General features: G+C 52.2%; 1 protein-coding gene across 4 annotated transcripts in view; it reads left to right on the top strand.

The window, feature by feature from the left end:
* Positions 1 to 22,365, top strand: part of PREX1 (phosphatidylinositol-3,4,5-trisphosphate dependent Rac exchange factor 1) — a 217,770-nt gene extending 195,405 nt beyond the window's left edge. For all 4 annotated transcript variants that reach the window (XM_029219974.1, XM_029219975.1, XM_029219972.1 and 1 more), the window contains 15 exons: positions 2,196 to 2,402; positions 3,736 to 3,824; positions 5,120 to 5,202; positions 5,363 to 5,453; positions 7,299 to 7,427; positions 8,975 to 9,016; positions 10,448 to 10,665; positions 12,526 to 12,625; positions 14,414 to 14,557; positions 14,650 to 14,764; positions 16,203 to 16,269; positions 17,601 to 17,773; positions 18,210 to 18,312; positions 18,571 to 18,638; positions 20,656 to 22,365. In XM_029219974.1, coding sequence (XP_029075807.1) covers positions 2,196 to 2,402; positions 3,736 to 3,824; positions 5,120 to 5,202; positions 5,363 to 5,453; positions 7,299 to 7,427; positions 8,975 to 9,016; positions 10,448 to 10,665; positions 12,526 to 12,625; positions 14,414 to 14,557; positions 14,650 to 14,764; positions 16,203 to 16,269; positions 17,601 to 17,773; positions 18,210 to 18,312; positions 18,571 to 18,638; positions 20,656 to 20,698 — 1,672 coding nt within the window. In that variant the 3' untranslated portion in view covers positions 20,699 to 22,365. The remainder of the gene's footprint in view (positions 1 to 2,195; positions 2,403 to 3,735; positions 3,825 to 5,119; positions 5,203 to 5,362; positions 5,454 to 7,298; positions 7,428 to 8,974; positions 9,017 to 10,447; positions 10,666 to 12,525; positions 12,626 to 14,413; positions 14,558 to 14,649; positions 14,765 to 16,202; positions 16,270 to 17,600; positions 17,774 to 18,209; positions 18,313 to 18,570; positions 18,639 to 20,655) is intronic.
* Positions 22,366 to 27,200: the final 4,835 nt, after the last annotated feature.

Below are 27,200 nucleotides of genomic sequence, written 5' to 3' on the forward strand. Positions count from 1 at the left end.
AAGTAAATGATTGGAGGGGAAGCAGGTACAGGGAGGCGGGGGAGGAGGAACTGTTAGGGAAGAGACTTGAGAGACACATCAACCGAATACAGTGTCTGGACCTGGTTCGGGTTCTGTTTCTAACATACCATCTGTGAGAAGACACTTTGGGGAGCATCAGGGATCCCGTGGTCTGGGAACTAGATGGTATTATGGAATGACTGATTTTGTTAGGTGTGGTAATAGTGACTGGTTATCTTTACAGCAGTGTTTCTCAGCCTCAGTACGGTTGACATTTTGGGCCCGATAATTCTTTGTTGTGGGATACTTAGTGGCATTCCTGGCCTCTACTCCTTGGATGCCAGTAGCTAGCCCACCCCTCCCTGCCCTGCTTCAGTTGTGACAACTAAAAATGTCTCTGGACGTTGCTAAATGTTTGCGCCTGAGGGAACTTGCTAAATTGCTAACCGTTTCCTGGAGTGGGGGAGTGGGGGACAGAAAGCACCCTCAGTTGAGAACCGTTGCTTTAAAAATAAATCCTTATGTGCTAGAGACACATATGGAAGTGTTTATAGGGGAAATTATATGATATCTTAGGTTTGTTTTAACCACTCCAGAAAAAGAAAAAGCAACAGGAAAGATGGAGGAAAGAAAAGTGGATCCTGAGTTGCCACCGTTGAAGCTGGCAGCTGGTTACCTGGGGTCCATCATACTGGTCCCTCTCCTTTTGTGTATGATAGAAATTGTCAATCAGAATAGGAAAAATAATGTAGGGTCTGGAGGCAGGAGGCCTGGGTTTGATCCTGGCCCTGCCACTTATTAGCTGTGTGACCTTAGGCAAGTCACTTAACCTCTCTGAGCCTCGATGGTCTCACCTGTTAAAATGGGGCTAATCATAATACTGACCTCATTGAGGTGTAGTAGGATTATATCAGCCAGGGTTTACTGCTCACTTACAAGGCACCAGACACTCTTCTGAGCACCTTACCTATTTTAACCCCCTTAATCTTTACAGCAGATGAGGGCATAGATAGTGATATTACCCCAGATGAGGAAGCTGAGTCTCAGAGAGGTTTAATAATTAGCTTTAGGCCTCTGAACTAGGAAATGATAGCACTGGGATTTGAACCTGGGGTCTGTCTGTCTTAAAAACCTATAGTCTTAACAATTATACTCTATGCCAGGGATTGACACACTACGGCCTGTGGGCCAAATCCAGCCCACTGCTTTTTTTAAAAAATAAAGGCTTACTGGAGCACAGCCGTGCCCATTCCTTTGCATGTTGTCTATGGTGCTGTCACAGTACAGCAGCAGAGATGAGTGTATGGCTGTAACTGAGACCATATGGCCCTTATAGACCACGTTTCCCAGTTGCCTTCTTTTCTCTGGAGCCTGTGTGTAGCTTGGCTGTGAAATAAGGAGTATCCATATGTCACGCCCCCTACAGGAGGGACAACGTATTCACATCTGCAGAGTTGCTGGTGGGATTTTCTTTTTATTTATTTATTTATTTATTTATGGCTGCGTTGGGTCTTCGTTGCTGCGCGGGCTTTCTCTAGTTGTGGGCAGCGGGGGCTACTCTTCGTTGCAATGTGCAGGCTTCTCATTGCGGTGGCTTCTCTTGTTACAGAGCACGGGCTCTAGGCGCGCGGGCTTCAGTAGTCGTGTCATAAGGGCTCAGTGGTTGTGGCTCGCAGGCTCTAGAGCGCAGGCTCCGTAGTTGTGGCGCACGGGCTTAGTTGCTCCACGGCATGTGGGATTTTCCCGGACCAGGGATCGAACCCATGTCCCCTGCATTGGCAGGCGGATTCTTAACCACTGCACCACCAGGGAAGTCCTGCTGGTGGGATTTTTCAGGGAAGGGACACAGAGCATTTGATGGTTCCCTCTACTTAGGATCAAAGGTGAGGCCTGAGCTTCCCTGGTGGCGCAGTGGTTGAGAGTCCGCCTGCTGATGCAGGGGACACGGGTTCATGCCCCGGTCCGGGAAGATACCACATGCCACGGAGCGGCCCGTGAACCATGGCCACTGAGTCTGCACGTCAGGAGCCTGTGCTCCGCCATGGGAGAGGCCACGACAGTGAGAGGCCCGCGTACCAAAAAAAAAAAAAAAAAAAAAAAGTGAGGCCTGAGGTCAGAGCCTTGCCTGGGGCCTCCATGGAGGCAAGTGGAGCCACGGGCCTCTGCCTTTAAGTTCAAAGTCTTTGCTCCTGCAGGCTGCTGTCCACCATCACGGAGCCCACCTCGGGTGGGTCCTGCGATCCACCCTCGGCCGAGGAGACCTCATCCCCCCAACTGGTCAACGAAGAGAGCGAGATGGACAGGACCGATCACGGGGGCAGCAAGAAAGTGTGCTTCAAGGTGTCAGAGGACGATCAGGAGGACTCGGGTCATGACACCATGAGCTACCGGGACTCCTACAGGTGAGGGCAAGCGGTGCTCTCGTGGGGTTTGCTGTGAACGGCCAGTGGCACAGTTGAGGCCCCCGCCGTGGGAAAGTCAGAATCAGAGGACATTTCCCAGGAAGCAGTGGGATGGGGCACTGTCGCCTAGCTATGTGGTCCTGGGGGGTTAGGCTGAGCCCCACAGCACGCCCCAGATGCCCCCTTCGGCTCCCCTGCCCCTGGTGGACACCACCCATCCTTTCTGCCTTGGTTACACTCTGCGCACGTTGATGGAATGTGGTCCAAGGAAAAGTCAAGATCTGCAGTGTGTTTTAAAATCAACGTTAAGACCTCTCTGGTTTCTGCAACAAACACTATTTTTACTTGATCCAGGGAGTAAGACCATTTTTTCCCCTGCTGACTCAGAGGATCTGAATTGTTTTCTCCTGGTTAAGTTAATTATTAACAAGATCAGTGAAGTTTGAATTAGGGGTTAAATAGACTGAAACCCCACTTTCCTGTAATAAACCGTAGAGTGAGTGAATGGAATCCCTTACCACAAATAAACAAGCACCTTAGCCTCCAGTGAAAGGTTACATAACATCTGACCATTGTGGTTAAAGTAGAATCTCGGAGGGGCACTTCAGTCGTTCGTGGGCAAAATACAGAACTGATAGAATTTGGCAAGAAAGGCTTTGGTCCCCATCCTTCCGGCTTTTATATCCTTTCAGTCTTCAAGGGACCAGATTGGTCGGTGTTTCTTGGTGTCTGTATTACGAAATGGTCTGGCTGACTGGGTACCGTGTGTTCTTGGAGCCTCTTGTCCACAGACCAAGATCTCTCCATCTCTCTGGGTTTCCATTCTGACATTTTTGGGTCCTCCGATTTTTCCTTTAATTGTCAGAAAGGTGAAGGAAAGAATTTCAGGGTTGTGGTTTTTAATTCCCCATGCCTTCTGAGTTCCTGGGATACAAGCCAAGCAAACACAGTCTTTGTTCTTAGGAGGTTTCTAGCCAGGCTGGGGAGACAAAATATGGAACCATGTGGCCAAGTGTGGCGAATGCAGGTGTGTCCAGGGACAAGGCTGTCCCCCGAAGACAGTGACAGGAGTTACACCCAAACGAAAATGATTCATTATCCACCTACCACTTCTGTACTGAGGCCTGGAAATGTTTCCCCAGCATCAGACCCAGAAAACGCACCAGGACAACCCTGCCCGTCTATGGCTCTGGCGGTTGGCCCATGGTGCCTCCTCTGGGCCAGTCGTCCACCCAAGGGTTTTGTCTACACTCCAGAAAGTGGGTTCCGGGTGCTGGGACCAGAGGCTGTGAGTGGGAGGGTGACTCATGCCTTCGTCTGTGCTGCTTTGCAGTGAGTGTAACAGTAATCGGGACTCCGTCCTGTCTTACACCAGCGTGAGAAGTAACAGCTCCTACCTGGGCAGCGACGAGATGGGGTCTGGTGAGTGCAGAGGCTCGTGCTCCAGGAGAGGGGTCCCCCAGCGCGATTCTGTTTTGTTTATTTTTATTTTGTTATGCTTTGCTCCGTGTTATATTGTCTTCTATTACTTTGCATGGTGTGGTAGTGGTTTTCCTTCAGTCCTTTAGCAGACATTTATTGCGCACCAGTTAATGTGCTGGGACCACGGCAGTGAATGAAAAGACAAAGATCCCGGCCCTCACGTTCTCCGTGAACGCCACGGACACGGGACAAATAAAAACATACACGATGCAGTTACATGTTGTGGTGAGGGCTCCAACGTTACTAAAATAGGGCGACCTGATGGTTTCCGTGAATGACACATGCTCAAACCAAAAATTCAAATGACACAGGGAAGTTCAAAAGAAGTACATGGAAATAAGTCAGTATCTCAACTTCTCCCCCAGAAATGACTATTGATTATATTTGGGGATTGCTGGTGAACATGTATTTCTGCACAGATGTGGAGAAATGTGGGTGGACGGCTGGAGGGACAGACAGACATAAATAAGATTTTATAAATTAGATTCTATGTTACTTGGAATTTTTACTGAAAGACTGAAATTTGTTTTTATTTTAGTTTTATTGATTTCAGCCTTTAAAAATTTTATTTTGTGAATAAGACAGACATCCACATGGTTCATAATTCAAAAGGCATGAGAGGGTGGGTAGTGACAAACCTCCCTCCCACCCTTGTTACCCGGCCTCCCGGTTCCCAAGCTCCCGCTGTCACTACTGCCCTATGTGTCCTTCCAGAGGTAGTATCTGTGCATAAAAATTTTAATTTTAATTATACTTCAGTTTAACAGAAGAAAAAGAAGCTCACGTAAAATCAGAGATATTTCTGAACTTTAGGTAAATATTTCATCACATAAGATATTCAGCTGCAAAAACTATCCCTGGGGAGGTTTTAGGAAGGCACTTACATGTGGCAGCGGATTTAAATGAAATGGCTGGGGGATGAATCAGGAGATTGGGATCCGGTTCCTTATATCTGACTTTCTGTCTCCTCGTCTGCAGAGTGAAAACTAACAACATTGACTTACAACTGTGTAATGTTTTAGTTCCTGTTGCCCATTTTGCAGATGAAGAAACCGAGGTGCAGAGAGGTCAAGTGATTTGTGCAGTGTCACACAGCCAGGACCTGGGTCTATCAGACTCCAAGTCCACTGTGGGTTTTGGAGCTCTGTAGCTACATTGCTTTCTTGAGAAAGAGGCTGGGAAGGTGTGAGATGGGGCAGTAATAGTTGATGGCTGTGGTTTCTTCCTTCTGCAAGGGGACGAGCTTCCCTGTGACATGAGGATCCCGTCAGACAAGCAGGACAAGCTTCATGGCTGCCTGGAGCACCTCTTTAACCAGGTAGGACCTTTGTCCCAACTCCGGCCTGACCTTGAGTTCTTCCCATCACCCCTGGTAAGAACCCATAAGCCAGGAGCCGGGGCAGGGGCTATGAGTAATGAGTCCCTGCAACTTGGAGGGCCCTGTGGGCCAAACTAACCCAGAGCTTCCCGCCACCCAGGTGGACTCCATCCATGCACTCCTCAAGGGGCCAGTCATGAGCAGAGCTTTTGAAGAGACCAGGCATTTCCCCATGGACCACAGCTTACAAGGTGAGCAGAGAAGAGTCCCCAGGCAGGGTGAGGGATGACATCCAGCATCCGTCGGGGAGACGGGCTGCAATGGGTGACGTGTGCTGGACAGGCGTCAGGCCACCTGGGCCACGTTCTCAGCTTTGCCCCTCACCTGTTGAATGGCCGTGGGTCAGTCCAGGGGCAGTCAGCAGATCCAGCCCATGGCCTGTTTTTGTACAGACTGTGAGCTCAGAATGACTTCATTTATAATGGATTGTTAAAACGGAACGAAAGAAAGAACATGTGACAGAGACTGTATACCCTGCAAAGCCTAAATCAGTTCCTATCTGACTCTTTACAGAAAAAGTGTGTGGACCGCTGGGCTGGTCCCTGAGCCTTTCTGGGCCTCCGTCTGCCTGTTTATAACATGAGGGGAAGGACTGGAGCACGATTTGCCAAACCTCAGACACCCCCACAGCCCCTTCATCGTTTTAGACATATTCACAGAATCTGCCAACATCTTTACATTTTTTAAACCATATTCATTTGCTGCCCATATTATTGATAGATCAAACTGTCTCCCTTTAAAAAATTCAATTTTGAAAGGACCTTATTTAACTCCCTGTAAATGGAAAACCAGTATAAAATGTCATAAAATAATGATAAATCCAATGGAAACAGCAACAAAAAATGTCATTGTACTGTAGTTAGGCACTGTTGCCTGCCCAGAGCTCTTTGTTCTTTATTCCTGAGGGGGATTAGTGAGTTAAAGAAGTGTTAAGGACTTACCAGCACCAAACTGAGACCTTCTTCTTGAAACGATTGAGAGAAAAAGATTGACTTTTATGTCCCTCTATTTACTTCTCCTCCCATTTACCCATCCACCCACCTATTTATCTGTCCATCCATCCGTCCATCCATCATCCATCCATCCATTCATCTATCCATCCATCCATCCACCCATCCACCTACCCACTCATCCACCCATCTGTCTACTTCATGCATCCATGCATTCATACATCCAGTAAATACTTTCCAAGAACCAGCTTGTGTCAGGCCTTGTGCTGGGCCCTGGGGCCCATTAGATGAAGGTGACACTGCCTCTGACCTCAAGGAGCTTCCAGTAGAGTTCAGGAGACGGGAAAAGAAACAGGCAGTTGCTCCTAAGTGAGGGTCAGAAGTGGTGAGAAGTTGGGGTGCCCTAGCTCAGCTCTCCCTCCTGCTGTCTCAGGATCATCTCTCCCTGGGATGGACCTTAGAAAGAAGAAATGTCAAACTCAGAGGAAACAAAACCACACATCTCAGAAACCTGGGACTTTGTAGCAGGGAAGAGGCCAAAGGAGCGGGGACCTGTGTTTGCTTGTCTGGGGCCAGGTTCAAGTCCCTTTTCTCTCACTACCCTGCTGTGTGACTTGAGGCAAGTCACTTTTCCACTCTGTGCCTGGACTTCCTCCTCTGTGTAGGGAAAAGGTTACGCTAGGTTACAACTCACGTGCCAGCTCGATTGGTTGTGGCTGTGAGGAGGTAGTCCCCGAGAATCCTTCCGTGACTACATCCAGGCTTAGGAGACAAGCATGCCCTGATTGATTTGTGATGTCTGCATTGGATTTGTTGCACCTGTGAGGAGTCGCAGCCTCAGACGAGCGGGAAGGCGTGCTGAGATTGATCAGCAGCGTCTGCCATGAGTGTGATACTATGAATTCGTAGCACACTTACCATGTGTTTGCCTTCCATGGACCAGATAGTGCCCTAGAGTCCTGCCAGCATCCTTGACCTAAGATTCTGAGCTTTGGAATCTAGTGATGGTACAGAGGCCTTTGTGCCCCCATTTTCCAAAGCTATCTAATTGTCCCTTTCCTGCCCTCATGTCACTTTCTGCCCCAGAGTTCAAACAGAAAGAGGAGTGTACAATTCGTGGCCGCAGCTTGATCCAGATCAGCATCCAGGAGGACCCCTGGAACCTCCCCAATTCCATCAAGACCCTGGTGGACAACATTCAGAGATACGTGGAAGGTCAGTTGGGCAGGGAAGGCTGTGATGTGGAGGTTTTGTGGCCTTTGGTTCTTGATGTGCAACGTGGAAGGATCAGGAATGGGTCCATCTCCGTGCCCCATGTCTCTCCAGGTCCAGGGAGAGGACAGGAAGAGAGAGTGTCCCTTTCTCAGCTGTGTCCTGCCCTGGGCAAGGCCCTGGGACAGTACACACTTGATCAAGGAACCGCTGATTTCGGGTGCCTGGGGCTTCCTTGCAGAGTCAGGAGGCTAAGAAGGCTGAACTTGTTCCTTCTCAGCTTCCAAAATTGTGGATGTAGTTCAGTTCCTTTTGTTTATTAACCAGGTTACAAGTTGGGGGGTGGGTGGGTCCTGATCAGACTTGGGCCGCCAGGTAATTTTTGATGCTACAGCATTAAAAAATGTGAATCTGCTGCCAGCATTTATAATCCGAGACCCCACTTGGCTGGAGATGAGTGGTGGCCACCCTCTTTAGGTGGGGGAGGGGTGCCTTCCAGTCCACATGGATCCCACCATGCCCTGTGGCCTGGGGTCTGCTTCATGCACCTTATATTACCTGCCTGGCCCTTGGCAGCATTTGAGCCTGGGACTCCTGGGTTAGAAGGATCCCAGGCCAGGGAGACATCTGACCAGGACAGCAGGAGGTGCTTGTCCCCAGGGTCATGACCCCAGGAACAGCACCCTCTGACTTGGAAGTCTGTGTTGGCCCTGAGCTGTCCTGTCTTCCGAAACTGTGACTGGTGAAGAGCATGGACTCCGGAGCCAGATGGCCAGTGCTCGAACCCCAGCTCTCCCACTTATTGGCTGTGCGACCTTAGCAAATTCCTTGACTTCTCTGTGCTCCAGTCTCTTCATGTGTAAAATGGGTTCATAGTATTGTTGTGAAGGATAAACGCGTCAGTACAAACAAGGCACTTAGTGCAGGGCCTGGCACACAGTAAGCCCTCAGTAAGCATTTGCTGGTGTTATTACCACACCCTGCCCTGCATCTTAGTGCCTCCCCAGGACAGAATGTATCACAAGAGGGCAAATCCAGGGTCCTTTCAGATTTTTCTTTTAAGCCCCTTCTGGGCCCAAGAGCCTTTATTTGACGGAAAGAGACCAGGGTGTTAGGCCTGTGTCTGGAAGGTCTGGGCTTTGTCTACACGTGGGCAGGGCTTGGCTGTGTAGGACGATGTGAATAAGTACCTGAGTACACGTGTGAGTGTACGTGGTCTGAGTGTGCTCCCACATGTACATACACGCGTGTGTCAGGGTGTGCCCACGCACAGGTACAAGGTGTGGGCTGGGGGCTCTGGCCCATCAGTTGGAGGGGCTGGTTTGAGTCTCTGTATAGACAGTGGGGGTGCAGCTAAAAGTTGGGGTTTCATCCCCTGCACGTCCAAACGTTTCTGGAATCTGCTCAACATTCAGTCGAAGCTTGTTGAGCGCAGCTCTGTGTGCCCAGAGCTTCACTGCGAGAAGGGGCAGGCACGTGGGCTGTGGGGAGGCCTGGCTCGGCTTGCTGCTTCTGCTAACCCCTCTCAGCCCATCTCCTTCTCCTTCCAGATGGAAAGAACCAGCTGCTCCTGGCCTTGCTGAAATGCACAGGTGAGGGCTTCGAAGGGGCAGCTGTCTGTGATTTGCACACACCCAGGTGCATCCGGGAGAGGCCCCCCTGGCAGCCAGTGCCCATGACCGCACCCCGGGGAAGGCCTCTTCTGCCGGCAAAGGTTGACTTTCCCCTGGTCATCGGGGTCTGCACAGGGGGAGGTAACACCATGGCCTCTAGCCCCTCCAAGAACTACTCAGACCTCACTTCTTCCTCTTGTGTCCGGGGGACAAGTCTCAGGGCCCTGGAGCCAGGAGCACTGTCTCTTGCCACTTCCCAGGCCTGGGCTGATCTTGACGAGGACACAGGATAGAGCACCGACAATTAGGGAGGCTCTTTGCCGGTAGAGCCCTCAGCCCCAGCCTGGGGCTTCCTACCCCGAAGACAGTGGGGTGGAGGAGGGGCTGACGGGGGCCTAGGGGAATCTTGGAGGTGTTCTCTGTCCCTCCCTTCCTTCCAGAAATTCTCAGCCAAGGGGCAGCTAGAATAGGATCTGGGTCAAAATTGGTCACTGAAAACCCATTAGCTAGAGCCAGTCATCAAAAATAATCCCTTCCAGGGCTTCCCTGGTGGCGCAAGTGGTTGAGAGTCCACCTGCTGATGCAGGGGACACGGGTTCGTGCCCTGGTCCAGGAAGATCCCACATGCCGCGGAGCGGCTGGGCCCGTGAGCCATGGCCGCTGAGCCTGCGCGTCCGGAGCCTGTGCTCCGCAACGGGAGAGGCTGTAGCAGTGAGAGGCCCACGTACAGCAAAAACAAAAACAAAAACAAACAAGCAAAAATAATCCCTTCCAGGGAATTCCCTGGTGGTCCGGTGGTTAGGACTCGGTGCTTTCACTGCTGGGGCCCGGGTTTGATCCCTGGTCAGGGAACTAAGATCCCGAAAGCTGCGTGGCACAGCCAAAAGAAAAGGAAAAAATCCCTTCCAGGATATTAGGACCCTGAATGACTGATTGCCCAAAATTGGCCAGTTCTGTAAATCACATCACAAGCAGGGGACAAGGAAGTGGTGGTGGGGGATGATAAGAAGAAGGCATACTTCTCAAAAATAGAGAAAATGGTAAACTGCATTTCTTAAAACATGGAGCTGGCATCATCACTCTCAATGAATGCTGAGAAATTTCCTAATAAATGAACAGCTGAGGGTAAGGGTTTGGGGAAAGCCTTTGGAAAATCACAAGTTGTTCTGTTGTTTTACGTAGGGAGATGGGTCATTGAGAGGGCTGAGTTTTTCCACGGATTGGCTTGGCTTTTGGAGAGTTGAGTTTTGTGGAGTTGCCTTTGGTGCCTGGGATGAATGAATTCTGTCTGCCAGTTGGCCCCGGATGGGTGGTCGTGTCGGGGAGTGGAGGCTAGTCCCGGGCCCCGGGTTGTGGGGTGCAGGCCTGCTGATGGCACAGGAGCCCCCTCCCCATCCCCTCTGCCCACAGACACGGAGCTGCAGCTGCGGAGGGACAGCATCTTCTGCCAGGCACTGGTGGCCGCCGTGTGCACCTTCTCCGAGCAGCTGCTGGCGGCCCTGAGCTACCGCTACAACAACAACGGCGAGTACGAGGAGAGCAGCCGGGACGCCAGCCGCAAGTGGCTGGAGCAGGTGGCGGCCACTGGCGTCCTCCTGCACTGCCAGTCCCTGCTCTCGCCGGCCGCGGTGAGTGGGGGGCGGGGGAGGTCTTGCTCAGGCTGTCGCCCACCCCGTTCATTCATTCAGCGGCTGTTTATCGAGCACCTACTATGTGTCACTGTTACAGGCACTGGGGACCCAGCAGTGGACAAAACAGAGAGTTCGTTTACTCAGGGACCTTATACCCTGATTTTGGGGAGATAGACATAAACAACTAAGGACCAGGGATGGTACAGACCAGTGGTTCTCACCAGGGCAGTTTTGCCCCCAGGATACACTTGGCAATCTCTGGAGACATTTTTGGTTGTCACAGCTGAGGGAAGAGGAAGTACTACTGGCATGTGGTGTGTAGAGGCCAGGGAGGCTGCTAAACCTACAACACACAGAATGCTCACCCCGTCCCCACCCCCCAGCAGAGAATTATCTGGCCCCAAGTGTCAGTAGTGCTGCAGTTGAGAAACCCTCATTTATAGTGTTAAGGGCTAAGGGGAATGTCTGGGGTGGTGGCAGTTGAAAGTTTTGATAAGGCAGCCACTGAGGGCCTCAGTGAGAGGTGACATCTGACCTAAGAACCGAAGGAGGGGAGGGGGTGAGCCATGAGGACACTGGGGAGGAGCCCTCCAGGCAGAGAGAACAGCAGGTGCAAAGGTCCTGAGGCAGGAGGCTGCACGCAGTGTTTGAGATATAACGAGGTACCCAGTGCGGCTGGAATAGAGTGCGTGAGCCCGGGGAAGGTGGGGGAGGTGAGTCCTGAGAATTAACTGGGGTCTGACTGTTCGGGGTCTTGCAGGCTGTTGTAGGACTTTGGCTGTTACTCTGAGTGGGTGGCAGTCAGGGGAGGGTTTTGAGAAGAGGAGGGACCGGATCTGACTTTGATACTTAAAGGATCACCCAGGCTGCGGGGTGGGGAAGAGTGTAGAGGGGCAAGGGCAGAAACTGGGAGACCAGTGAGCAGGCTTTTGTGGTAATCCAGGTGAACTTTGTTGATGCAAATAACACCTTGTTTAGTTCTTGCAGTAGCCCCCAGGCAGGTCCTTTACCACCCACTTTTTAAGGATGAGGACACTGAGGCCCAGGGAACCTGTGTGAACCTGGGAGTCTGACTCTAGACCTGGTTCCCCCAGACTGCCCTGCCTTCTCCACATCTCTTTTATCTCTGAGTGCCCTGTCCATCCACTCGCAGGGCTCAGAATCAGGGTGGGTCCCGCTACCAGCTCCGGGAGGAGGCAGAGCCAATGACTCAGCATTTCAGGGTGCTGGTACCCAGAGCCGATGCCCCCCCCAGAAATCCAGCCGGCAGCAGCACTTGCTCTGTGCTGTTTGCCCCTCCACCCGTGTGCCCAGGCCTGAGCTCCCCACACCTTGCAGCCCTGAGCCTCCTAGACATTTTCCTAGGCCGGACAGGAAGCCACAGCTGCGGCGGTTTGGGAAAGAGTGGCGTGGTGCGCCCTCTGCTGGCCGATGTTGCAGACGGGTGCCTGCCTGGTGGGAGACACCCTCTCATTGGTTTCTGGAACTGAGCACCCAGCCCTCACGTTCTTCTCTGATGAGGCCACCGGGACCCAGTGTGTTAATTTAGCAGTTGCCAGGATATGCAGGCTCTGAGCTGGGTGCTGCGTTGGAATGGTTCAGTGGGATTGGTGGGTTGACCCGGGTAAGAGGACCACCCCGCATGTTAGAGCAGAGATGGGCTCTGACCTGGGAGGTGGAGGACAGGCCTGGAGCAAACATGATCTCACGTCCAGCCCCAGAGAGACCTGCGCAAGACCTCATGCCTGGTAGCGCCACAGCCTGGTGTGTCAACTAGAGTTGAATCACAGCATCTTGAAGTGAAACCTGGGGCAGGGGTGGCACCTGTGACTCCTCCACTCTGTCTTGCTCTTGCAGAAAGAGGAACGGACCATGTTGGAGGACATCTGGGTGACCCTGTCGGAGCTGGACAATGTCACCTTCTCCTTCAAGCAGCTGGACGAGAACTACGTGGCCAGTGAGTGATTCCTCCCACCCCCACCGTGAGAGTCAGGGTTCTGGGGTGGAAGGGACTGCTCTGGGGTCACCCTGTCCCTCCCCCTGCCACCAGGCCAGCTGCCTAAAGTTGACCCAGGACCCAGTGCTTTCAAACCTCATGCTCCCAACATACAGGGAAGGAGAGGGTCTCTTTTTTTTATAAACCCAGCCGTCTCCAAGAGCGCTTAAGAGGGAAAAACAGCCGGTACCCAGTTCTTATTAAAACTCCTAGAGATAGCCTTCGGTGGGATGAAGACGTGTTAAGATTTTCTAAGAACTTACACCATAATTTTCTTCTTTCCTTTCTTTCTCCCTCCCTCCCACCCATCTTTCCACTCGCCTACCCACTCATCCACTCATTCATCTACTCATCCATCCACCCATCCATTTATCCATCCATCCATCCATCCATCACCCATCCACCCACACACTCATCCATCTATCCACATACCCATAATTTCGAGCACATGATACGTGTCAGGCTCAGTTTTAGGTTCTGGGCCACAGTGGAGAGATATACAGCCATGGTTTCTGCCCTCCTGGAGCTCACATTGTGGTCCAGTGGGTCTCAGCCCTGGCTGCACTGGGATCGCCCAGGGAGCTTTTCAGACACTGATGCCTCAGTCCCAGTCCCAGCCCTGGTGATTTGGATTCAGCCTGTGGGGTGGATCCTGGGCATTGGGATTCAAGATAAACTTTCCAGGTGACTTTGATGTATAGCCAGGACTGAGAATCACTGCGCTCGGTTCTAGAGCCATGGTTCTCTGAGTGTGATCCCTGGACCAGCGGCACCTGGAAGCTTGTTAGCCTAATTCTCAGGCCCCATCCCAGACCTGCTGAATCCCAAACTGGAAGCAGAGCCCAGAAATGTGTGTCAGCAAGCCCTCCCGGTGATTTTGAAGCATGCTAGTTTGAGAACCGCTGCTTTTTTTGTTGTTGTTTTTTATTATCACCTCCCTAAGGAGCTTGTTTAGACAATTTTTTCCTAATCGCCCACACCCCCATGAAATTTTTATATCATGGATATACTATATATCTGTTTATGTACTATATGTATATATGTGATTTACATATAAAAAGAGTAAGTGGTTTTTTTTTTTGCCTTTGCCCCCAAAACCAATTTTTACCTCCTTGGAGGTGATATCACCCTGTTGAGAATGTGTAAACTAGAGTCTAGAAGCACAATGGGTTTCATTTCAGGTACCAACTGGAATTGGTTGGCAGTGGCTGCCTGTCTGTAGGCCAGCTTGGGCTCAGGGAGAATTATCCATCAATTAGTGATGTCTGCTATGGGTGCAGGATGGGGTGTTAGTGCCACCCCTGCCACAAGCTCTTTGCTATGGGTGTAAATAAGATGCAGGTGCTGTTTGAGGGTAGCTTTTGCCAGTTAGAGGCCCTGGGCTACCAGGTGAGGGGTAGAAGGAGCATTGGTGAGGCTCTGAAGATAAACAGGGACAACTCCGCAGCTGGGCAGAATCAATGTCAGGTGTAAGAGTTAAGCAGTAGAAACTGGGACCTGTCAAGGGAGGTGAAAAGGGAGGTCAGAGGCTGCTCCTCTGAGTGGTAGGGGGACGGGGCTATCTGAGGTGCCCCGAGACTGTGGGAGGGCAGGAAGGTCTGAAGCCGCGGCTCTGGGGTGGGCAGACAGGGAGGTCCTGGGACATCACAGTGGCGATCTGAAGGAGGTCTGTAGCTGCCCTCGCGGAGGTGGGGTGGGGCCCCTCCGGCCTTGATGGTGAGCCCTCTGCCCCACCACGTCCCCCACCAGACACCAACGTCTTCTACCACATCGAGGGCAGCCGGCAGGCACTGAAGGTTATCTTCTACCTGGATAGCTATCACTTCTCCAAGCTGCCCTCCCGCCTGGAGAGCGGGGCCAGTCTAAGGCTGCACACCGTGCTCTTCACGAAAGGTGAGCCGCGGGGACGGGCTGAGTGGGGCCCACTGGGGATGGCCGTGCACACCGGGAGCCAAGCACCTGCCCTTGCTCTTCTTCCTTCACAGCTCTGGAGAACATGGAGGCACCGCCTCCTCCAGGCAGCCAGACGGTGGACGATTTGCAGCAGGAGATCAATGCCCAGTCCCTGGAGAAGGTTCAGCAGTATTACCGCAAACTCAGGTATCTGCATGGGCTACATGATGGGGGCAGGATTCTGAACACTGTCACGGGGAGTGAGCATTAGCGTGTAAGGCACCGGACGGGCCCCCAGTGCGGGGGCGGGCAGTGCCCTTTCTTGAGCATCTACTGTGCGCCAGGCTCTCTGCCTACACGAGCTCATCAGATTCTCACAGCAGTCACTGGCAGCCATTCTAACTCAGCCATTCTGAGGAAACTGATGCCCAGAGAGCACACCCAGCTTGCCCAAGTCACGCAGCTAGACTGGGTCGGCTTGGCTTCAAAGCAGCTCCTTCCATCTGGGGGGAGATGCCTGTTTCATTCTGCATGGGGGGGGAGCTGGGACAGGGGCCCTGGGATTCTTGAGCCTGTGAGTGAGGGACGTGACTCCAGAGCCTCGGCCCTGCTCAGGGGAGACCCCCAGAGAGAAGAAAGAGTAGGGGTCACATCCGCCAGGAGGAAACCTGGGGCCCAAGGAGGCAGCTCCCACTACTGCTGCCCCCATCCCAGCCCGTTCCTACTTCTGCCTCACCTTCTCCCTCCGTGAAGAAGGTGGGCAGAGAATTAGGAGACCGGGGTTTCAGGGTGTGGTAAGGGCTTTAGTATTTGGAAATGGGAGAACGATGCTTTCATATGTCTGTTCAGGGAAAACATCGACCTGTATTATTATAACCGGCATCTCTCTGGATCATTCGATGCCATCAATCTGTTCTGTGCCGTTCGCTGAATATTTTAAAAATTGCCGCTGTAATCATTCACTCATCTCTCTTTCATTCCGCACCTGTCACTCAAGGCCTTCCATAGGCCAGGTTCTGTTCTGGGTGCTCGCTTGGGAGTCAACAGCGACCAAACAAAGCCTGTTCTTCATGGAGGGTAGATTCTAGAGCTGCTGTGGTCCGGCCCACCCCCTGTTTTGTCAGTAAAGTTTTATTAGCACACAGCCACGTTCATCCAAGTGTGTATCGTCTCTGGCTGCTTTTGTGTTGCAACAGCAGAGCTGAGTAGCATCTTCATAGAGGCTGGTCTACACAGCCTAAAATATTTACTCTTTGGCCCTTTACAAAAAAAGCTGGCCGAGCGCTGTTCTAGAAGGGGAGCTAAGCAATAACCCAGTAAACAGAGCAGTGTGACATGTCAAGTGATGAGGGTGCTCAGAGGAGAGAGACAGCAGGATGGGAGAGAGAGTGGTGTGTCGGTGCTGCTTCTGACGGCCAGTCGGGGGGAGGTGGCATTTGAGGAGTGCCCGGGAGGCCCCTTCCTGCTTCCCCCAGGGCTGTTGGAGGAACAGGTGACTGTGGGTGTGGAGAGCTGTGCCAGCCGCTCTTAATGATTTGTTTCCTCCAGTTGTTGGAGGGCAAAGAGGCTGCAGCTGCAGTGGGGCAGGGGCTGGGAGGACGGTGGGCGTGGCGGCCCTACCCTCACCCCCGTCTTTCTCTCTCAGGGCATTTTACCTGGAACGGTCTAACCTGCCCACGGACGCCAGCACCACAGCGGTGAAGATAGACCAGGTGTGCCCTCCTTCCCCTCACCTGCCGTGGAGCTTGGGCAGGGCTGGGGATTCGTGCGGTCAGACAGGGCCCAGGGTCACACCCCAGCCAGAATCCTGGCCGAGATGCCCCAGAGGCCTCTGCCGTCCCTCCTCCAGGAAGTCTTCTGTGATAACTCCTTCCCCATTCGAGAAATCCTGACATCTTCCCCACCTGCTTCAGAGCTCCTTAGATGATGAGTTCTCACTGGCACCCACTCACCTGTGCCTCTTGCATCTCCCTTGTTCATCGCAGCATCTCTCTGAGGCTGGAGCCTCACACCAGATGCGGCCATGCAGTGCTCTTTTTGTGTGTTTCCAATTTGTTGCCAGCATTTAAAAGTCAAAAGATTTCTCGCAAAACGGAGGCTTCTAGTTTATCTTTAGCAGTGGGAATACCTGGCTGTCTGGGCCACATTCCTGCGTGTTGCACTCGGCCTTGCGGGGGGCTGTGCGCCCCCCGCCGCATGCTGCAGGCCTTTCCCCCTCTGCCCAGGCTCTATCAGGCCTCGATTTCTTTTTTTTTTTTAATTAATTAATTAATTTATTTATTTGGCTGCACTGGCTCTTCGCTGCGGCACACGGGATCTTCGTTGCAGCGCTTGTTGCGGCGCGCGGGCTTCTCTCTAGTTGTGGCACGCGGGTTTTCTCTTCTCTTGTTGTGGTGCGGGCTCCAGAGCGCGTGGGCTCTGTAGTTTGCGGCACGCAGGCTCCAGTTGAGGCGTGCGAGCTCAGTAGTCGTGGCGCGCAGGCTGAGTTGCCCTGCGGTGTGTGGGATCTTAGTTCCCCAACCAGGGATCGAACCCGCGTCCCCTGCAATGGAAGGCAGATTCTTTACCCCTGGGCCACCAGGGAAGTCCCTGTCAGGTCTTGATTTTGACAGTGGTTTGGGGGCTCCTGGCCTCGGACCGCGAGGCTGGGCTCCAAGAGAAGGGCTGGGCACAGCCCTTCGGGAATTTGTATGATAGTCTGGCCGGCAGAGTCCTGAGCCGACACAGGAAGCACTGGCCGGTGTTCTGTGTCTGCACAGGCGACGCAGGAAAGGGGAGGTGGGGCAGAGCAGAAGGGAAGGCTGGTCCTGGGGAGGTGCTGCTATTTGGAGAGGACAGGAGTGGGTGTTCGCTGAGGCTTGGTCGTGGGCGCACCTGGGCAGGTGAAGAGAATTAGATGGGAGGGTTAGGCCTGAAATATATCATGAGCATAGGAGGTGAGCCGAGAGGACAGCTGCTCTAACGGAGCTGGATTGGAGGTGATGACGGGGAGGAAGGACAGGTGGGGGCCTCCTCCGACCGTCCGGGTGTGTGTGCCTCGCAGCTGATCCGCCCCATCAATGCCCTGGACGAGCTCTGCCGCCTCATGAAGTCCTTCGTCTACCCCAAGCCCGGTGCCGCTGGGAGCTTGGGCGCCGGCCTCATCCCCATCTCCTCCGAGCTCTGCTACCGCCTGGGGGCCTGCCAGATGACCATGTGCGGCACGGGCATGCAGAGGTGTGCGAGCCCTGAGCGGGGGCGGGCCTCTGGGCGGTTTGGGGGCCCGGGACGGGAGGACGAAGGCCAGGTTTGAATCCCGATTCTGCCGCTGCCTGTTGAGCCCAGACGAGGCCGTGGCTGCCCCCGCCCCCCACCGAGCCTCAGTTTGTCTGCTGTGAAATGGGACCTCGGGAGGAGGTGGTCCTCAGAGGGCTGCTGAGCTTCCCGGTTCTCTCACCCTGGTTGGTGTGACTGAGTGTCTCTGCAGCCTGGTTCTGCTGGAGCATCCATTCAACATAAGCAGGAATGATCGTGCCTCTTGGTTGGGGCAGATCTGGACACTTTCCCACTTCTGTCCTCTGTCCCTGCTGCTCTGATTGGGGCCTTGGGGGCCATGGGGGGGAAGGCAGTCGCCCCCGTCTCACCTGCCGCCCCTGTTGCCGCCCCCCTGCAGGAGCACCCTGAGCCTCTCCCTGGAGCAGGCAGCCATCCTGGCGCGGAGCCACGGGCTGCTGCCCAAGTGCATCATGCAGGCCACGGACATCATGCGGAAGCAGGTGAGGGGACCCATCCCCCGGGGCCCCACCAGGCTGCGTGCAGGGCACCCAGATCCGGGCCCGGTGGACACAGGGAGAGGTGGACTCACAGCCCGGGTGGGATGAGGGGCCATCTGGGGACTGGGCTGTTGCCCGTCTCCCCATCTAGAGGGCTGAGGATTTCAGCTCCCATTACGCCCACCCACACCCACATGCTTCCTCAAGCGCCCTGGACTCCGTGCGGAGGCAGCCCAGGGCCTCACCGTTCTTTCTTCCCAGGGCCCCAGGGTGGAGATTCTGGCCAAAAACCTCCGAGTCAAGGACCAGATGCCCCAGGGTGCACCGCGGTGAGTGGCTGTCCCTCCCCGTCTCCTTTCCTCTCCTCCCTTCTGTGAAGGCCAGGACTTGGGCTGGGCTTCACCCCAGACAGACCCGCTGGTGTTCAGACGGGGCTTCCCCTCTCATTTACGGGACCCCATTTGGGAAACAACAAATACGACTCAGTCTGTTACCTCCCAGAGCTCCCACTTTGGCTGGGAAAGTGAGGCAGGGCCCCCACAGTGAGCCATGGGGCAGTAATTTGTGTGCCCCCCACCGGCTCACCCACCGCCCTTCTCTGCCGCCCTGCTGCCCTCAGAGCCCTCAGCCCACCTACCTCATCCTGTCCTCACGGCCCATCATCTCCACATTGATGTCAGACCTTCTCGTGGTACTGTGTGCAGCCCCTTTCCCAGGAATAACTCGTTACTGTGCGTCCTCCCTCTCCATCCACACTGCCCTGCTTTGCTGTTGACATAGGCCCACAATTTTTGTTTGTTTTTTTTTTGCGGTACACGGGCCTCTCACTGCTGTGGCCTCTCCCGTTGCGGAGCACAGGCTCTGGACGCGCAGGCTCAGTGGCCATGGCTCACGGGCCCAGCCGCTCCGCGGCACGTGGGATCCTCCCGGACCGGGGCACGAACCCACGTCCCCTGCATCGGCAGGCAGACTCCCAACCACTGTGCCACCAGGGAAGCCCCAGGCCCACAATTTTTAAATAACTTTTTAATTTTGAAATAGTTTGACTCACAGGAAGTTGCAAAAATTGTACAGGGAGTTTCCATGTGGTCCTTCACTCAGCTCCCCCCGCCAGGAATAATGTCTCATGAAACCACAGGGCATTGTCAAGACCAGGAAACGGTGTTGGAGCAATACAAGAACTCATACAGATCTTATATATGTTTCACTAGTTTTTGTATGCACTCTCTTAGCCCTCATTATTATTATTATTATTTTTATTTTTAGGCCACGTGGCATGGCTTGTGGGATCTTAGTTCCCCGGCCATGGATTGAACCCGGGCCCTCAGCAGTGGAAGTGCGGAGTCCTAACCACTGGACTGCGAGGGAATTCCCCTCATTACTTTTACTTTTTTATTTCTAATTTTTATTTTTTGGCCTCACCGTTTGGCATGCGGGATTTTAGTTCCCTGACCAAACCCGTGCCCCTTGCAGTGGAAGCATGGACTCTTAACCACTGGACTGTCAGGGAGGTCCCTCCCCTCATTACTTTTAAATACTTTTATATGTCGCTTCCCCCGCTCCAGGCACCACTCTAGTATCTTTACCTATATTAACTTATTTGCTCCAAACAACAACTCTGTGAGCAAGGTACTATTACTATCCCCCATTGATAGGTGGGGACACTGAGGCCCAGAGAGGTTAAGTATCTTGTCCAAGGTCACACAGCTAGCACACAGAACCACAGAGTTGCGCTTCTGAACCCAGGCATTCTAGGCCCAGAGGCCACACTCCTGACCACTGTGCCACCTTGCTTCCCTGTCTTGTCTGGGTCACCACAGCAGCCTCCTGTCTGGTCCCCCTGCCATCATTCTCCCCACAGCAGATCTACCGTCTCCCCTGCTTGAAACCCATTAGTGGCTCCTTCTTACTTGAGGGTAGAGCTCAGAATCCTCCCAATGCAGAAAGAAAACCAAGGTAGCTCCCCACGTGCTGCAGGGAGAGGCCCCCAAGATATATTGAGTATAAGACTCCAGTGGCAGAGTACTGGGTCTACTTTGCCACCATTAGCGTGGAAAAATGCACACCCACCCACACAAGGATCTTAACATAAACCTGCGCACATATATGTGTCTGTTTTTGTAAACCCCTTGCCAGTCTGGAGGGAGCAAGGCTCCTGTGGGGCGGGGACTGTACCACTAGGGGAAAGTGGATGGCATCAATTTTTCACTCTGCACCTTTTTTACACCTGTTGAGTTTTGTTTTCTGGGCATGGATTACACGCTCACATAGATCACATGTTGCAATAATAATAATAGGCCTTGACCTGCCTGGCTTGTCCTCATCCTCTTCACCTCCATCCACCAGGCTCTACCGCCTCTGCCAGCCGCCGGTGGACGGAGACCTCTAGACACTGAGGTGCCTGGTGCTTGGCTGCGTCCTCTGGAGCTGGGATTTGGGAGGACACAGGGGGCCGTGTGGCCTTCTCCAGAGCTGGCCCGAGACCTCCTCTCCTGCCTGCTTGAAGATCTGTCCGGCCTCCTCCATCACCTCCTGGGAGGATAAGCAGTGCCCCCACTCCTGGATGAGATGGTGGATCGGCCCTGGGCTGGCATGTTCTTCACACTTCTGCCAGAAGCCCGAGGGGTGCTGGGGACCCACAGAACTGATGGGTGCAGCCAGGGCCTGGGCTCCGGCCTGCAGGTCCCCAGAACACAGGGGAGAAGTCACGGGCACTGCAGCTGGAGGCCCGCGGCCCCAGCTCCCTCGGGATGGCTCAACCTGCACTTTGGAAACCTCTGGTTTCCTTCTACGTCCACATTCCAGGCGACCACATGTGTCTGCTCTTCTTCCTCACCTTAGCTTCCAGATTCCCCCCTAACCCTGTACTAATCTGCCCGATGGACTCGGAGAAGCCGGGCCTCTGCCGTAAAGACAGAGGGACAGGGCACAGCACCTGTTACCAAGAGGACGGTCGAGAGCCGCACCGGCTTCCGCCATCAGCGCCATTGGAACTGGAGCCATCAGCCCTGGGCACGAGATTTGCTCTGACTTTATTTATATGGCGTGAACTCTCTATGGTTTATTTTGAGGTTTTTATGTTGTCGTTGGTATCGCTGAGATTTTTTTTCCCCCAGGTTGCGTGATTATATATTTGACATTTTAAATTTCAAAGAAAGCTATATTGTCTAACAGGGGACCAGCATAAGGTAGTATTGACAACTTTTCCCAGTTCTACTAAAAAAAAAAAGAAAAACTAAATTATTGAAAATTCAAAAGATGTCAGTATTTCATCTTTTTAATATTAGGGTCTTAAGATATGGCTTACAGGTATCGACTAGGGTTCCTTTTCCCACCCACCCTCGGTTCTCCAGCAGTTGGTCTGTATCAGGGTGAATTACTTTGTTCTTTGAACAACTGGCTACAAGGGTTTGAGAGGTGGCTGGGCCAGGCCTGGGGGCTGGAGGGGGTTGAACCATCCATTGGAGAGGCAGTCCCACACTGGTGTCTGTCCTCTGCAGGTAGACGAGCTGCCAGGAAACACTGAGTGGTACCTTCTGTAATTTATTTTTTGATGTTAACTCGGAGCAGGGCATTTGGGACTTCTCAGCCAGCTAGAGAGACAGGAAGCTACCCTGCCCACTTGGGCACAAGGACACACACAGGATCCCCCCTCTGTCCCCCCAGCAGTTTGTCCCCTCTAGGTTCTGTTGCCAGCAGGGAAATGTCACAGCTGGGACAGAAGGGAGGCGTCTTTACAGCCTTGGCTGATGGGTGAAATCAGGTGTGGGTTTCCCGCTGCCCTGGAGGCTTGAAGACCCATCAGCATCTTGGCCCCGTGCACCCCCAGGGGCCGCCTTCCCTCTCTTGCCACCCTGCACCAGATTGCAAGAGATGGGCTTGTTGCAGGACAGAGACGGCACAGATACCAACGAGGACCCCATGGCAGAAACGGAGAGGGGCCCCCGAGGGCAAGGGCATCGTGCACTGGTTTACTTTGAAATGTACAGATCTTCTCATTCAATTCATGATAGATTTTTTATTATTATTATTAAAAGTCGGTTTATAATACAAAGATCCTGACCTGTGGCGAGTTCCTTTGGGGCCAACCATGGTGGCGTGGACGTGGCTAGGCCGGCCAGCATCACAGGCGGAGTGAGCAACAGCTTTGAAGATGGCACGGAGGACGATCGCTTCAATACCGTCAGGGCCCTTGAGGCAGCGATCCCTGCTCAGTGAGTTACCACTCAGAACCTCAGTTTCCTTCTCTAAAATGGCAGAGTATATATATTCCCTCGCAGGGGACTGGCGAGGAATACCCGAGATTGTACCGCGGCTCTGCCATTCAGGTGTGCCAGGAAAATTACCGTCTTTATATGTATTTCACCTTTATTTTGGATTCTCAGTTCCTATTTCACTGTGATGGTGGAAAAATGTGACTGTTCTTCCAGGCATTCCCTCACCCATGCTAGGACTCTCTGTCTCACGTGTGCCTGCGGATTAGGGTGGGTCTGAGGGACGCGCCATCCTCCGCCCCAATTTGCAAGGCCCGTTTGGTCGTTTGGTCTGGAATCCGCCGGAGTGGAGTTCCAAGTACTCAACACGTGGTTGGGTTGGTTCCTGGCCAATCAGAATCCACGCTGGCCGCAAACGGACCAATCAGAGCAGACGCCAGCACAGATGCTGTTCCTGCACACCGGGACCTGCGATCTCGGTCCCATGCTGAGAGCGCCTTATCACCGGCCCAAGCCCGAGCCATGTTTATGAAGCTGCCTGAGTCCATCTGCCTCATTCCCGGGCCGAATTGGCCTGCAGACCTGTTTTGCCAGGCATGCCCCATGCCTTTCTCCGTCTCCCTCCCTCCTTTCCTCCCCACCCCTTCATCCTGACCTCTTCCCTCCTTCGTTTCTTTCCCTCCTTTCCCATGCTTTGGAAAACACTGACCTCTATGAAAGGCCTCTTTCGGGTGCCTTCCTCTTGAAGGCCCCCCACTATCATGGCCACACTTGGGGCTCCCCTAAGTCCTGCCATTTTGGAAGAGAGCCCCTTCTCTTTTAATCTCTTTTCCTTCTAAACTACCTGTCCCAGAGCTCATTCTCTCCAGGCCCAGACTGGGATCCTCCCAGAGAGAGAGAGCCTTGTGTCTTTCAATTACAGGTTTCAAAAGACTCAATACTATAATCGATGAGAGTGAATCCTGGTGGGATTTCGGGCACAGTGATGGACTGATTTTTTGAATTGTCTGAAGCCAGTGTTTGGATACAGGGAAAATCACTCTAAGGGGACAGCCATCAGCTCGATCTGTATTTGGGGGTCAAACAGGGAGGATTTGATGCCTTCCTCCAGGCAGATACTTTTACAGGAAGCAGGAATGTCTGCCTGTTCTGCACCCTGAGGGCCTGCAATGAGAAAAGTGAGTTCTCCTGCGGTGATGGACAGGGGCAGCTTTGGTTTAGGAGCTGAGAAGTGGGGTCTCTGAGACCTTGAGTGAGTCACATTCCTTCTTAGACAACAGAGCTGCATCAGCAAACAGAGTGGAAGCCCAGGGCTGTTTCTTTCTCTGGAAGGCCTTTCTCTCAGTACAAAGTGGAGTATGAAGGGCTGCTTACAGCAGGGGGGTGTTTTGTAAGAGACAAGAGGTCTCAAACTGGCAGCCAGTGGACTGAAACTTGGAAATTGACGTGGGTTTTATTTTTGTTTTCCCAATACGGTGTTTCTTATAATTTTGAACTAGACACTCATACTTAAGAACCAGCAGCTTTTACTTCCAGATTCTGATTTGGGGTTTGTCTTGAAAATTCAGAAGCTCTGGTCCCAGTGGCCCTTGTGGTACCATGTGTCCTGCCTGGTCACATATCCCCTGGAGCTGAGGAGTGACCACTGCCTTTGGGCAATGTGCCAGCTTTCCATCCCCCACCTGGCCCAACACACTCCTTTACCTCACCTGCTCGGCTACAGGATGGCCCTGCCAGCGCTGGCCTCTTGACCATTCAGATCTTCACCTCTGGAGTTGCCATGGCGATGTTGGCTAAGAGAGGAGCTGGTGACCAGGAGCTGCAGTGCTGACCAATGGAGCATCGAGAGGTGGGTGAGTCCCCGCAGCTAATGAGATCGAACCCTGGTTCTCTGCTCCCTTTGAGCCTCAGAGCTGACTCGGATAATGTCCTTTGGTGTAGGTTGTGTTAGGGGCCACTCAGGAAACCAAAGGTGGGATGGAGTGTTCTGGCCACTTTGTGATTTTATCTAAATTTAACTGTTTATATATTTACCATCTTCCTCTTCCATCAGTGAAGCACCCTGAGAGAAGGAGTCACATCAGTCCTGTCTGCTGTGTCCCAGTGTCTGGCCCAGTACCAGGCATCCGTGAACCATGGCTAAATAAAAGAAAGAAGGCTCATAACTGTTAGAGCCAGGAACCCACACCCCAGCTGTGTGCGGCTAAGGCACATGCCTCCAACCACATGCTCTGCACCTGGCTTTGTTCCGGGACTGGGCTGGATTGTTGACAACTGGGAAGGCCTGGGCTGAGACCTTTGAAGTCAGATACCCTCGCCTGCCCCCTGACCTGGCAGGCTGCTGTACTTGCGGGAAGTCACCATCTCTCTTAGAGCCTCAGTTTCCTTCTCTGAGAAATGGAGACGTTCACACCCAGATTTAACTTTCAGGGGATATATGCCATGCCCTATCTTTCCAGCAGATGGCGCTAGGGACCGTGTAGTGCCCAGAGCTTGCGGTTACCTGGGTTTGAGTCCAGCCGAGTCCTGCCTACCTGACTTCCAACCCAAGCACTTGTTCCTGGGTGCCCACATTTGGGATAGAGGCAGCCTGGAGGCAGGGGCTGGGACTGTTTAGATGATGGGTACCGGCCCCTGCCCTTATGGGCTGGGCTTGGCCTAAGTTGGTATGGGTATTTTATTTTTGTCTATTAAACATTTTTTAAAATTTCTCTTTCTTATTTTTATCTCTTTCATCTCCATTTTCTTTCCTTCCTAACTTTTTAGTTTTTTTTTTCTTTGTCCTGTAACGTATGTCTCTGAGCTGCTCTCTGTTTTTATATTCTCTTCCCTTGTGTGCTTTTCCTTCTCTCCCTTCTTTCTTCCCTTGCAACTGGACGTATGAGAAGGATGTGAAAGACCCTTGTAAACTGTAAAGTAAAGTGCTCATGAGGGCTGTGACCAGGAACCTGCAGTTACTAATGTCCACCCCTCCACTGCCGTGAGCCCTGACCTGCCTGGAATCGCTGACCACCAGGTGGCGCTTTGGACCAACCTCTGAGGGCAACTGCAGGGGCTTCGGTTTTAAGTCCCCAGGGTTTCGGGGCTTTGAGGGGAGGTGAATCAGAAAGCCTAGCAAAAAGCTGCCCCTCTCTGGGCACTAGTAACATCCCTGGAGGGTTGGGAGGAGGAGAGGACAGCAGGGCCCAAGTTAGAGTCCCCTGATGAGCTATGTGACCTTGAGCAGGGCCCTGTCCTTCTCTGTGCCTCAGCTCTCCCACCTATGATGAGAGGACATACAGTTCCTCAAAAAGGACTTCTGGTCTTCTAGCCAGCCTGTCCTAGACTTCTCTGAAGGACCAATAGCAATGTTCAGAATCTCACGTGTTTTCTTTTGAATTTTATTTTATTGTATTTTTTAATACAGCAGGTTCTTATTAGTTACCTATTTTATACATATTAGTGTAAATATGTCAATCCCAATCTCCCACTTCATCCCACCTCACCCCCCCCCCCCCCTTTCCCCCCTTGGTGTCCCTACGTTTGTTCTCTACATCTGTGTCTCTATTTCTGCCCTGCAAACCGGTTCATCTGTACGATTTTTCTAGTTTCCACATATATGCGTTAATATGCGATATTTGTTTTTCTCTTTCTGACTGACTTCACTCTGTATGACAGTCTCTAGCTCCATCCATGTCTCTACAAATGACTCAATTCCTTTCCTTTGTATGGCTGAGTAACATTCCATTGTATATATGTACCACATCTTCTTTATCCATTCGTCTGTCGATGGGCATTCAGGTTGCTTCCATGACCTGGCTGTTGTAAATAGTGCTGCAGTGAACATTGGGGTGCCTGTGTCTTTTTGAATTATGGATTTCTCTGGGTATATGCCCAGTAATGGGATTGCTGGGTCATATGGTGATTCTATTTTTAGTTTTTTAAGGAACCTCCATACTGTTCTCCATAGTGGCTGTATCAATTTACATTCCCACAAACAGTGCAAGAGGGTTCCCTTTTCTCCACACCCTCTCCAGCATTTATTGTTTATAGATTTTCTGATGATGCCCATTCTAACTGGTGGGAGGTGATACCTCATTGTAGTTTTGATTTGCACTTCTCTAATAATTAGTGATGTTGAGCAGCTTTTCATGTGCTTCTTGGCCATCTGTATGTCTTCTTTGGAGAAATGTCTATTTAGGTCTTCTGCCCATTTTTTGATTGGGTTGTTTTTTTTTTAATATTGAACTGCATGAGCTGTTTATATATTTTGGAGATTCTTTGTCCGTTGATTCATTTGCAAATATTTTCTCCCATTCTGAGGGTTGTCTTTTCGTCTTGTTTATAGTTTCCTTTGCTGTGCAAAAGCGTTTAAGTTTCATTAGATCCAATTTATTTATTTTTCCTTTTATTTCCAAAAAAGATTTTGCTGTGATTTATGTCAAAGAGTGTTCTTCCTATGTTTTCCTCTAAGAGTTTTATTATTTTTGTGTGTGATGTTAGGGGGTGTTCTAATTTCATTCTTTTACATGTAGCTGTCCAGTTTTCCCAGCACCACTTATTGAAGAGACTGTCTTTTCTCCATTGTATATCCTTGCCTCCATTGTCATAGATTAGCTGACCATAGGTGCGTGGGTTTGTCTCTGGGCTTTCTATCCTGTTCCTTTGATCTATATTTCTGTTTTTGTGCCAGTACCA

This window comes from Monodon monoceros, unplaced genomic scaffold (genome assembly GCF_005190385.1).
Source record: "Monodon monoceros isolate NGI ecotype Baffin Bay Population unplaced genomic scaffold, NGI_Narwhal_1 Super_Scaffold_13, whole genome shotgun sequence".
Lineage (NCBI taxonomy): Eukaryota > Metazoa > Chordata > Mammalia > Artiodactyla > Monodontidae > Monodon > Monodon monoceros.